General features: G+C 47.1%; 3 protein-coding genes and 1 long non-coding RNA gene across 4 annotated transcripts; 2 read left to right on the top strand and 2 right to left on the bottom strand.

Moving 5' to 3' along the window:
- The first annotated feature begins 410 nt into the window (after positions 1-410).
- LOC121600345 lies at positions 411-1484 on the top strand. The gene is made up of 3 exons (XR_006005798.1): positions 411-481; positions 1170-1319; positions 1379-1484. It is a non-coding gene; the product is annotated as an uncharacterized LOC121600345 (long non-coding RNA).
- LOC121600344 (PHD finger protein 7-like) lies at positions 1238-2684 on the bottom strand. Its single transcript, XM_041928836.1, has 2 exons — positions 2204-2684; positions 1238-2130 (listed from the first exon to the last, which is right to left on the bottom strand). Exons 1-2 carry the CDS (start codon positions 2393-2395, stop codon positions 1390-1392), a joined length of 933 nt encoding a protein of 310 aa, XP_041784770.1. The 5' UTR covers positions 2396-2684; the 3' UTR covers positions 1238-1389.
- A 1623-nt stretch (positions 2685-4307) lies between these two features.
- LOC121600216 lies at positions 4308-6539 on the bottom strand. Its single transcript, XM_041928631.1, has 3 exons — positions 6357-6539; positions 4472-6289; positions 4308-4383 (listed from the first exon to the last, which is right to left on the bottom strand). The coding sequence occupies exons 1-2, from the start codon at positions 6402-6404 to the stop codon at positions 4865-4867; spliced, it is 1473 nt and encodes a 490-aa protein (XP_041784565.1). The 5' UTR covers positions 6405-6539; the 3' UTR covers positions 4308-4383; positions 4472-4864.
- Positions 6540-7512: 973 nt separating this feature from the next.
- Positions 7513-11795, top strand: LOC121598573 (eukaryotic translation initiation factor 4 gamma). Its single transcript, XM_041925603.1, has 4 exons — positions 7513-7981; positions 8121-10660; positions 10728-11041; positions 11414-11795. Exons 1-4 carry the CDS (start codon positions 7901-7903, stop codon positions 11599-11601), a joined length of 3123 nt encoding a protein of 1040 aa, XP_041781537.1. The 5' UTR covers positions 7513-7900; the 3' UTR covers positions 11602-11795.
- The last annotated feature ends 872 nt before the right edge of the window (positions 11796-12667 follow it).

Raw genomic sequence — 12667 nt, 5'->3', positions numbered from 1 at the left:
ATTATTACAGCGAGGTTGTTTTGTTGTTGTTGGATAATGACAAGCAAGCATACGGTAAATTGGAAATATTGCTCTAAAAATATGCCTCTGTGCAACGAAAATAAAATAGAGGTGACAATAATTTGAACAATAATTCCTTTTCTGTTTGTACTTGAAATGCAATTGAACCGCAAACGGCTGGTTAGATATTGTCAAAAACTGCAATAAAAATGGCCGCTCACTCATGTCAAGGTTAATGTTTCTCTTTTGCTTCGGCTGTGTTTTCAATGTCTATTTTCACCCGTACAGAACGATTGGAGGGGTTTGAATTTACGACAAATATTTCACAATTTATTTTCGTCTATTTTGTACCATTTAAGTTAATTTTATTCCACGAACTGAAGACGGAGCAATGGCTCGCGTCAAGCTTGCCAGGATTCCGTTGAGCTGGCTTTCTCTTTCGTGTATTGCCTAGTGATGTCATAGATCAACTCCGACTCCGGTGCGCAAAATCTGAATCCGACTCTGGATAATAACCGGATTCCACTCCGGATCAGTCGGAATAAGTCCGGATCTGTTTTGAACAATCTGGATCAGTCCAGATGAGTCCGGATGAGTCTTAACGAGTCCGGTAGCGCCGGGCGAGTAATTTAGGTTTACGTTCCATTTGACAACAATAACAATTTTCTGTTACTTTAAATTGAAATAACGGGTCGGGTGGAGTCGAACAAAATCGGAGTCATTCAGTGTCATCTAGAGTCGATCGGAGCCAACCGGAAGCGGAGTCTGCTGAAGTCAACTGAAGCCGTCTGGTGTAATGTGCTTCTGTCCAGGCATTTCATTTCGTTGCGTTTTTTGTCTTTCACTTTGCGCGTACACTTTGTATACAGGCCATTGGTTCGAAAGCCGACTCCGGCCGATTCCGGGAAACTCCGGGCGACTCCGACTCTCACCGATTCCTAACGACTTTGGATGAAGCTAGGCGGACCTACCTTCCGGAGTCGGTTCTGCAATTATTGGAGCCGGATCGGAGTTAACTCCGGATTTTAGCCGACTTTAGCTATCACTATTTCTGACCTATCCGGACTGATCTGGACTGAACCGATAGGTACTGGAGTAGGATCGATCCGACTCCGGAAAAATTGGTATTTACCCATCACTAGTATTAATTCGAAGAAATCCCTTTTTAGTCAGTCGCTCCTATCTAGATAAAGCAATTGTTCCAATTTATGAGTAGTAAAAGCACAGTATCATGATATACTTGCAATATATTTGGACCCTGCGGACAGTTTTCGCTTGCTACATTAAAGTACAGCTTTCCATACAAGGTTTATTTTACGGTAAAGTTATTTTAAAAAAAATATATAAAAATCGATACCTACAATGCTTCTTTCGACAGTATCCGTTACCTTAAACCAGCCGCACGAACGATTCATCCCTGCACCCACTGCAAAGATAGTCGTCCGCATCCGACACCCCGCAGCACTGCCGGTGCATCAGCTGGCCACCACAAACTTTGCACCCAACCAGCTGGTTCGCCGCATTCCGCCCGTTTCCGACCTTGCAGTCAACGGCCGTACACTTGCGCTTGTGCAGATCCTTAAACGCACCCGGCTCACGCTCCCAGGCCGACTCGCGCTGCGGTATGAAGATGCCGACCTCGGCCGCATGCACCCGGAAAGCTTTGTTCCAGCACAGTGGACACTTGAAGTTGTACCCGGACGTGTAGGCAAACCGCTGCACACACTCGCGGTGCAGCAGCCCGGGCGGACATTCGCTGTCGCAGTGCGTCCGCACGATGGAAAGCGGATTGTAGTCCGGCTCCGTTACCTGGGGCAGATCCTCGAAGCAAATCGAGCAGCGGCGGCCCTTCGTCGTCACCGGCACGCGACACCCTTCCGGGAGGTGCTGGTCGCAGTAGGAGCGAAATTCACCGCCAAACTGTGTCACGCAGGAGTTGCTGTAGCCGCAGATGTAGTGAAACCGGCGGCCACATCCGGCCTGGGCACATTCGACCGGGGCCGACGGATGCCGGCAGTAGTAGCATTGCTTTTCGCGATACTCCGCATAGCTGCTCAGTACGTCCGATATTTTAAACCCGGCGATGCCGGCCGGTGTTGAACCGTTCTGGGGAATGTTGGTGCCGGAGAGCTAGTACAAACAAGAAGGGAAGAGGTTTAGAGTACGAGCATGCTACGGTGAATGTGTGGCCCTTTTTTCTTACCAAACAAAAGTAATGAGCTCGTATCTTTCGCTGCGTTTTGTACACCTTCTCGACAAACTCGCCGTAGCGTAATGGGTTGTTTTCGTTCAGCAAACAGATGTCACATTTCTCAACCGTGGCTTGCTTTAGCACGCGCAGCTTAAACAGCGGATCGGAGCAATAGCTCACGTTAAATCGAGTTGTTTCGTTCATATGGCACCGAGAAGAGTACTTTTGTTCCCCAAAGCAACAACCCAAACAGGGCCGCAGGTTGATCTTCTTCTTCTTCTTTTGTGGAGCAGGATATAGTCTTCTATGTTTTATAAAGCCTATGCTTAATAAAGCCACATTCAAAGACGTACCGCTCTTAGGTTTTCGACTGCCTTAGTCATATACCTCTCCAATGTTGGTACCGTTGTATTTGTGTTGTTTACTTGCTGATGGTTTTGACATTTCTATGTTGTGTTTATGGTTTGTCTTTCAAAGTTCATATGATCATGTTGTCTATGTTTTTGTGTGTTGTTCAAATTTTCAGTTTTTTTTTTTTTCATTATAGGGAGATTTTTGTGTCTTGTATGAATCTAATTATTTCTTTTATTATTTTTCCATCATTATTTTTCCAGTGTTTGCTAAATAGATCTTCTCGGATGTTGGGGTATTTCTGTCTTTCATTGTTGTATTTTGTACAGTGAAATATTTGGTGTTTGCCCGTTTCCTGTACTTGGCAAACATCGCATATATCATTTTCTTCAATTTTAAGTATTTTTAGCCAGTATTTTGAGAAGTCATGTCCTGTTAGTATCCGATTCATAGTCTTTATTTCATTTGCATTTATATTTATCGTTTTATGCAAGTTATCTCTTTTGAATTCTTTCTGGTATTCTGCGAATTTTTTCCCTTTATGTTGTATTTCCGTTGTGTACCATTCCTGCGTTTCCAAAATCATTCTTTGTTGAAACATAAGTTTGATGTCACTTTTTCTTAATTTGTTTTCCATAATGTTGTCTGTCGTTACTCCCTTTTTTGCTAAGTCATCCGCCTTTTCATTACCTTCGATATCAATATGTCCCGGTAACCATCTGATTTGAGCATTTATTTTTAAACTGTTTTTAATAATATTGTATGTACTTTCCTCTATGTTGTTGTTATCTTGTTCCCTTTTTATGATGCTGCAAGCCGCTTTACTATCCGTATATAGTATAGGATTTATTATGTTGTTTTCCACTGCTATTTGTAATGCCTTGTCTATTGCAGTCAGTTCTACTGAGGTAATGGGTGTGTTGTTTTTTAATTTATATTTGTAGCTCCAGTACATATTTTTGTTGTTGTGTGGCTTGATGTATATACCTATACCACAACCATCGTCTGTTCTGCTTCCATCCGTGTAAATAATTGTGTTTGTTTTTTTTAAAAACTCTATTTCTTGTTGGTAATATCTTTTGAGGATTTGTTTGTTTGTATGTTGATTTTTCGTTATATTATCCGGGGCATTGTATATTATCTTTACTCTTTTAGTGTTATCATTTATTACTATATTATCCATTTTGTTTATGATGTTTTTGTTTTCTTCATACAATTTTTCGTAATATGTTTTGTACTTGTTATTGTTGTTTCTGGTGTTGTGATTTTGGTTTGTGTCCCATAGTAGATTTCTGTGAATTTTTGAATGTGCAATCTCTTTTGCTTGCTCATTGCTCGCGAGGTACTTTGCTCTTATGCCTAAAGGAATTGCCGCAGGTTGATGAGAAATGGCGGGCTCGCAATAAACGTAAACAAAAACAAAGCTTGCCATGCAGTTCGACCCAAGCAACAAATTTCGACTGTACGTCGTTGCGACTCCGGCGCTTTGATGATCGAACCAATATGGAACCAATGCCACTAGAGAAATTGAGCTAAAATTCATACGCTAATTCATAAGCACCACATATATTGCCCGGAATGGTTTCGTCGAGCTACGAAATCAGTTACTGGGTAGAAACAGGCGCTTTATCGGCTCCAGTACTGGAGGAAGGTTCATGATTCGTTCCGGATCAGGTACAGGTTCTGGAACCGTTACAGGTACGGAACCAAATCAAGAGACGTATTTTGACAGGCATTGGTTCTTCAACAGTTCCAGTACCGATATTGGATTCAGTATCAGCTCCAGAAGTGGTATGGGCTCGTGTTGGATTCAGATACCATTATGGGTTCAGTATCAGTTTCTGGAACGGTATGGGATAGTGATCACACATGAAAGCCGATTTTAAATTAAAATAAATAAATAAACAAACAAAATAGAATGATCGGTACCAGCATCGTCGTAGGTTCAGTATTAGTACCAGGATCAGTTTGGGTCCAAAATCAGTACCAGCACCGGCCTAGGTTCGGTAACCTATTCCATTTCGTAACGCTGAAACCATGTCATATTAATTAATCCTAAAGGTGTTACTCCGATGACTGTTGATGCTTCTTTCTTGATGCTAGCCGCTTTGCTGTTCAGATTTAAAACATGTGTTTGTTTTCTAAAATTCTATTTTTCTATAGTTCAAGATGTCCGCGCTATAGCTTGCCTTCATATTACTTTTCAAATTATACTTAAAAAAAACTCTAGACCTCAACCTCCTTCTAGATTCACGCACTCTACATTCAACCGTGCTTGTCTCTCGATTTAAGCTGCACTGATCTTGTAATTGCCCTGGGCTACTAAAAGATGCCTACAAAATCGTACTGATAGCGATACTTATTTTCACTCATTTCGATGCGTTTCACGTTCGGAACTAGTTTCGCCAGCTCAGCAGTGTTATGGTACTGCTGCAAAATTTCCTTCTTATGGTAGATTACTAGTCGCTTTAGCTGGGGCAAGGGCGGTAAAAAGGTGTGTAGGTCTGGCAGCTTAAATACGTCCTCCAGTACGAGCATTTCCAGGGCAGGCATCTTGGGCAGCTCAGCCAGAAGGATATTCGCCAAATCCTGCACATAAGTTAAGTTGAGCCAAAGGAATCGTAGCTGTTGCCAATGTTCAGCGAAACCGTCGCAGACGAGTGATCTTGGTCTTCTTCGTACGTTCGGAGAGATCTTGCACCATTTCACCGATGGAATGCACGCTAGCGATTGGAAATCGAATATAGCCTCATTGTTATACAGCTTCTCCAACCTGGGTAGCTTAACGCCGGCGAACGACAGTGGATGGTCATGAGTTCCTAAGGCATACCAGACGCCTAAGTTACGCAGTTGAGTAAGTTTAGAGAGGTGGCGCAATATGTCCGGGTCGTCCACTTTCAAGTACTTCAGCGCCAGTTCCTCCAACCGAGGGCACGAGTCGGCAATGACTTGCAGCATTTTGTCCGGTACATCAAACGCACCCAAGCGTAACGATTTCAGGTGCGGCATATGCTGAAGAAACTGCCTCAGGTATTCTGTCACGTCTAGATCATCATCCGATGTTAAGCGGTCAATCACGAGCTCCTCGACCTGCTCCACACGCCACAGAGTTCCTTCCTGCTCGTTGTGCCGAAGATATATTTTGTCCGCGATGCTTTTCTTGTTCAGCTCCAGGTTGACGTCCAGCGAGCGCATATTGGGACAATCGATTAAGGCAGGCAAAAGACACCTAACCTTCAACTTATGAAGCGAGGGGTTTGTAAGTTTCGTAAACTGACAGAAATATTTACCTCCTATAAATATTGTTCCGTCGGGTCGCTTGTGGCAAAACGTAGCGCTTAGCTCCTGCAGACAGCTCATCTTTGCGATGGCATCCGATACCTCGGTGACCATATGTTCCGAATCCAGTGCCAAATTTAGATCTAACACGACCAATTGCTGCAGCCAGTGCGGTGCGAAAATCGTGCTAAATACACCATTTGTATGCTTGGGACCAAACCGACCATACATCAGACTCAGATGTACATGGCGGTAGACGCGTTGCGTGCGCTGTAACATCTTAGTTGCCCGTTGCAATCTTTTGGTGGGTGGTTCTGTACTGTCCGGATTTTTACGATCTTTTGTATCGATGCACAGCTTGAAGCGAGACGTGCAGTATTTGGCGAAAATACGCTCCCAACGATGGCAGGTGAGTGAGACCGATTTTAATGTTTCCAGATCGAGAAAGTCGAAAATAATGTGCATAATCTACAACGCAAAACGGATGAGTAGAGTTTGTGGTTTGCTTCAACAATCTGAACACACGCTTTCTTACCTCGGGTGGAAGGCTGTCGATAGGGCATTCGGACGAGGATGACTCCATTTTACGTCTTTCTTCGAGCACGGATAAAAGTCGGCGCGGGTCGTATTTTATAGGGAACGCTGTTTCCACGCAGTTAACGTTGAGCCAATATTTCCTTGCGGTCGATTCGCGCCGAATGGTATTGTTTACCTGAATTCATCTAGCTGTCAAAAATGCCAAGATTCCCAAAGGTGCATTGATGAATGTTCATTCCCAAACGTCCAAACCGGGGTTAATGGGCAAAACAAAGAGGGTATAGGGACTAGGTGGGCTTATAGGTTTGGCGGGAAGGCCATATTGGACCAACGAATAACAGGACGGGATTCGATTGTTTTTCAACCACACTACGACACATCAACCAAAACAGCCATTGGAATTCACACGCATACATCAAAAAATGATTGAATCTCCTCCTGTTATTTCGTTTTCATTTTTCTACAGCGATAAAAGTAAGGCTCAGCACTCTACGTTACATTGGAGAAGCGTCACATTCCATAAAATATTCTCTAGCAGCATATTTATTACAGTTCTGTCCACGCGACCGACCAGTGTACATTACTTAAATAAACAAAATTTTAAATTACGATGAAAATATAAGTTATTTGCTTTAGTATAAATCGATATCAATAAGATTATATTCTTAAATTACAAGTAAATAACAGATTTAAAATTTTTCATTTTTGCACTATGGTTTATGAAAAAATAAATCTGATACGAGTAGAAATTTTTAAATATTAAACATATTTATAAATAAATTTAATAAATGAAATAAAATCTATTAATTAGCTCATCCACGGTGGTTAAAACAGGCGTTAAAAAATATTGCTTGGGTTTGCGATAAACAGGCGTTACGCGTAACGCTAGTGTAACGTAGAGGGCTGAGCCTTACTTTTACCCTTAACTTTTTTAGCAAACTTTTTTATGCAACATTAGCACTTTTTTCGGAATAATTATATAGACCTCATAGGTTTTTGCTTAAATTTACATTAAATCAAAATTCAATATTTCAAATGATAAAATTGTTTGCATCGAACAATGCAGCAATTCTCATACCGCACCTGTATGTACCTTGCCAGCTGTCAGCAAAAGTTCCGTTGGTTCAAAATTTCCAAACGGCCTTTTGTGCAGCTGCTGTCATGGTGTTGGTGCCGAAACGGTTCATTCAAGTTTTTGAAGTTACGCCGTCGATTTGAGCGGGTTTATGTGCTGCTGTGTTTGGTGTGTGCTGGTATCGTCGGTTTTTTTGCGGTAAATTGGCTGCAGAATTGTAGAAATAGTGTTGCAAAACTCGATAAAAAAAATCGCGAAAAAAGCAACCGCAACTGTTGTGAGCCAAAGTGTGCACGGTTCGCGCAATGTATTGAAAGGGTGTTGCCTACACTCTCTATGGAGTAGCATCTTTTTGCCTGTGGTGTATTGTGTCCGTGTTGATTCATCTATATAGTGGACTGAGCGAATTCGAACAGCAGATTTGGAGCACAGTTTTAAAGGCAAACTGCTCTCCAATCTCCAGCAACATGGATGAGCTGTTGGAAATGTTCAACTCCTTCATCGGGGAGGCACTCGATTACGAACGGGCTATGGATGCTGAGTTCGTGGTAAGCAGCAGGCCGCAGGGAGACGCACAGAACTGTAGCATGCGCTGTCGGGCTCGGGCAGAAGATCCTACAGCCATAACCGGAAGGGGAAGGATAACGATTTCTCACATTACCTGTTTGTTTTCCCTTTTTGGAACAGGAGCTCGAGAAGAAGCTGAGCGAGTGCGTCTCGCTGGCAAAGGAGCGGGGCACACCGGTACAGAACAAGAAGCGCCCCAAGCGGCAGGCATCCCTATCGGAAAAGGAAGAAGAAGCGAGCGGTAAGTCCACCGGGGAGGAGGAAGAAAAGTCAGAAGCAAGAACATCGACGAACGATCGTTCGACCACAGGCGGCACAGGCAAATCGTCCTCTGCCCGCATGCTAGATGTGAGTGGTGGCAAGGGTGCGGGTGAAAAGGAGGCACCGCAACCGATGGACACCACCACCAGCCAGGCGAACGAAACGTCCGTCCGGCCGTCGCGAACGGCACGGCTGAAGGCGCAGGAAAAGCTGAAGGAACCGGCAATAGGCAGCAAGCTGCGCAACGATGGCGGCACGGCGGTGACGATCAAACTGGAGCGCAACTCGTCCGTCGCTAACAGTACGCTGGTGCGGGGCGGAAAGGAGGCGCTGGTGGCGATGGAGAAAACCACGCTCGAGCGAACATACGTCGAGATGGAGACGGAAAACGATGCGAACCGGGCGAACCGAATCTTTAGCCCGGCAGCTGCCGCTGCCGATAAGCGGACAAACGACGAAGGCTTCTCCAGCGCAAACGAAGCATCGCAGAAGGAACCGGCGAAGCAGGCCGGCAAAAGCGAGCGCGACATGTCACTGCTGGTCGTGCCCCCGGTCATACCGAAGGTGGAGATTGTGTCGGACGAGGAGATGCCACCGCCGAGCATTATGCCGCCACCGAAGCTTCCCGCACCGAAGGTACGCACGAAGAAAAAACCGCCCGTGGGTGAGAAGGGTGCCAAGGACACCAGCGACACGGCGTCCAGCTCGGCCGTGTCGTCGGCCGATTCGACCATGAACAGTACGGCCAGCAGCGTTAGCAGTAGCGCGAGCAACAGCAGCAGCACCACCGCCAAAAATCGGGTTGGACGTCCTACGCGGACGAAAACCAAACAGACGGGCAAACAGGTGGAAGAACCGGTGGCGACGGAGGCGGCTACGTCGCCCTCCAACCCTACGACGCCACCCGCGGTGCTGATGGACGTGGGTGTACTGATCGAACCGATGCGCATCAAGGCGGAAAAGCTCTCGATCGTACAGCAGCAGCCAGCACCGGCCGACCGGACGTCCGATAAATCCACCTACGAGGATGCACAGGAGCAGCAGGAGCCAATGGAGGTGGAAACCACCACCAACACCACCACCACGGCGCAGCTGCAGAGCCAGATGCGGCCGCTAAAAATTGCGCTGCAGAAAATCCCGTCGCACGAGCTGCCCCAACAAGCGCACGTCGGCCCGTCCGATATGAATGGAACGTACACGACTGGTACTGCAGCAGGTCAGCCGATTCCATCCGACGGCACGTTCACTATGCCACCGTCGATACATGACGGCACGTTTACGGTCAACTCGCCGATGGAAAATGTACGCGGTGCGCCGATTTGCAATGAAACGTTCAATATTCCCGCTGCCGGCGGCACACCACCGATGGCCGGATCGGAGCGCCATCCGGACGATACGTACGTGATCGAGAAGAGCGGTGGCGGCTCGTCGGGTGGTGCCGGGCCGCAGCAGCAGCAGCATGTTCCGCTCGCAAACGCCAGCATCATGACCGAGGACGACTCGGTGGTGGAAAACTCGCCCGTACAGCCAGCGCCTGAGCAGCTAAAATCAAAAACGACCACCCCCCGTACAAGGGCCGCTGCCGCTGCCCCCCTCCCAGTGCCCGGGCCGAAGCCACAAAGGGGTGCGGCTGCGCTGAAAAAGTCCGCCAGCGCGGTGGCCGACGCGAAGAAAAACAAGGAACTGTTCAACCCGTGCGTGATGAGCCCGATCAAGAGCCGCATCGAGGCGTTCGAGAAGTGTGCGACGGCAACGGGTGGGTCCGCGGCATCCAAGATTGGCACGCCGCAGGCCCAGATCGGGCGGCTGATGAAAACGGTGAGCACACCGACGCTCGGCACGACGGAACCGCACGGCATAACCCGCTCGGCACACGCGAAACCGTACACCTCCTCCTCCTCGTCCGCCTACACGCCAAACTGTGCCGCCCAGCCGCCCATGCCGAAAGCGTCCTCCGCGTCCAAGATTGGCCAGATGCAGAGCAGGGCGCTCCATCACGGTACAACGAGCGGCGGCGGCGCACAAAGCCACTCGCGCGACTCAAGCTGGGACCGTGCCGGCGGTGGTGGCGGCAGCGGTGGCACGTTATCGGCCGCCTCTTCCACCTCCTCGCTGCTGGACGAGAAGAAGAAAAAGCGCGAGGAAAAGCAGCGGCTAGCGGCGGCCCAGCGGGAAGCGATGGAGCGCGAAAAGCGCGAACACGCCGAGCGGCTGGTGCGCGAGAAGGAGGAAAAGTACCGGAAGCTGGTGCAGGAGAAGCAGGAGAAGCTGCGCCTCGATGCGCAGAAGAAGGCCCGCAAGCTGGAGGAGTTCGAGAAGCGGCGCCAGGCGGAGGAGCAGAAAACGCTCGCCGACCAGAAGCGGGACGAGCTGGCCAAACAGCTGGCCGACCAGGAACGGTACGCAATGTTTTTTTCCTATTGGTTTTTTTTTCAAATTCTAATTGGTATCAATATTGTTTTTTAGAATCAATCGAGAGCTACTGGACACGCTGAAGCAAAATCAAACGAAGGATACGCACGAAACAAAGCTGCACAAGCAGCTCTACCAGCAGAAGCTGCGCCAGCAGCAGCAGCAGCTCGAGAAGCAGCACCACCAGCAGCAGCTGGCCGCGAAAAAGAAGCTGGCGGGTGGGGCGGCCGGCTCTTCCGCCGCCAGCAAGAAGCTGTTCACGTTCGAGATGATCGACACGGACGACTCCACCGACGAGGAGGTGTCGGAGGATACGAGCGCACCGCGCAAGAAGCAGCGACCGCCACTGCCAGAATGGTGCCAGAAGAGTAAGTACCCATTTCGAAAGCAACTTCCCTCTCCCCTCCTTCCCCTCCCCTCTTTCCATTTCGTTTCTTGTGGTTGGAGCTCGGAATCGGACCTACACGATTCGGACTCCGTGTTCGGAATCAATTCCGGAGCTGATTTCGATGCTGGAGTCGATTTCGATGCTGGAGTCGATTCCTATTTCGGAGCCGATTCTAGAACCGATTCCGATTCCGGAAACTGATTCCGGACCTAATATCCGAAATCGATTCCGGAAGACTTCGGAGCTAGCCGGAATCGATTCCGACTAAAACTTCATTTTTCCCATCACTACTCGTTTCGATAATGGTAAGACTACAATTCTCTTTTGTTGTGTGCGCTTGTTTTCATTGCAGCGGCCGACTTCCGCAAGCAGCTGCAACTGCAGGCCCAGCTACAGTCGAGCGTGATCGATCGACTGTTCTCCGTGCAGCCGATGACGCCCGATCTGCGCCTACTGTTCCCCTCGATCGATGCGCAAAAGCTGAAGCGTAACTCGAGCGCAATCTGGCGCACACCGCCGCGCCACTCGCAGCTGCCGTGAAGCAGACCCCCTCTCGCCGAGAATGATGGCACTAGGATGTAGGACGTGTGTGTGTGTGTGTGTTTCTATTTGTAAACGACTGTCCCTGTTCTTCACACTCCTCCACAAAACAACATCATGCTTATATGCCAGTTTGAGTTGCCGTTTTGTCTCCGATTCGATTTTAATACACACATTTGAGTTAGGATTACGGATTTCTTCCGCTTCTTTCTTCTTTCGCTCCGTTTATTTGTTTTGCTTACTGCGCGACTGGAACAAGTGGCGTGTTGTGTAGTATTTTGCGGTATTATTGTTAGCCCGTTTTGCACTTTTGTGTTGCGCAATGTGCCGTTTGGTGGAGAGTTAAGATCCGTTATCATTTGTTAGGTTGAATTTCACACAACTCCTCGATTGGTTTATGCACCTGCTGCTTGTGTGCATGTGAACCTTCGGAATGCGTAATCTAAATGCGATGTCCCCGTATTTTTCGGCGTGATATTTTTTATTACATTTGAGGAAGATACGTTTAAAAAGTAATTAATAAATTAAGAAAGATTAAGCGAAAAAAAAGGAGAAGACATAAATTGTCAAAAGGGGATATGCAATGCAAATATAATATCACACGGGGTTTTTTTCACAAGTAACCATCACTTTTCTTTTATTTCCTTTGCCTTCTCGCACGCGTCTACAATGTTTTTTTCCCCCCATAATTAGTTAAAGCTTAACATTCGTGTGCCGAGCTTAATGTGTTTCGGTATCAAAAAAGCGCACCATCCTGCTTTCGTTGGCAGCCTCGGAAACTTAGTTAAAAATCTTCACCCAGCACCTTCAATAAAGTGCCAGGGAAGTTGTGTAGTAGGCAAACAATCATCATACAACGTATAAAAAAATTTAACATTTCAGTGGTTTTAACAAACAGTGGTAAAGAGAGATAGAAAAATAGATCGTACAAAACATCGGGATTTGAAGGGCAGAGCTGTGCAGATTCTTGATTTCTTTTCGTTTTTGGTTTTGTTGTTGCATCCATTTCGGCCACTACTCTAAGCAGCTTTGTTAATTGACAGGGTTCTTCATGTTTGATAGCGAG

Source organism: Anopheles merus, chromosome 3L (assembly GCF_017562075.2).
Source record: "Anopheles merus strain MAF chromosome 3L, AmerM5.1, whole genome shotgun sequence".
NCBI lineage: Eukaryota > Metazoa > Arthropoda > Insecta > Diptera > Culicidae > Anopheles > Anopheles merus.
This window is presented reverse-complemented; position numbering and strand designations above follow the sequence as displayed.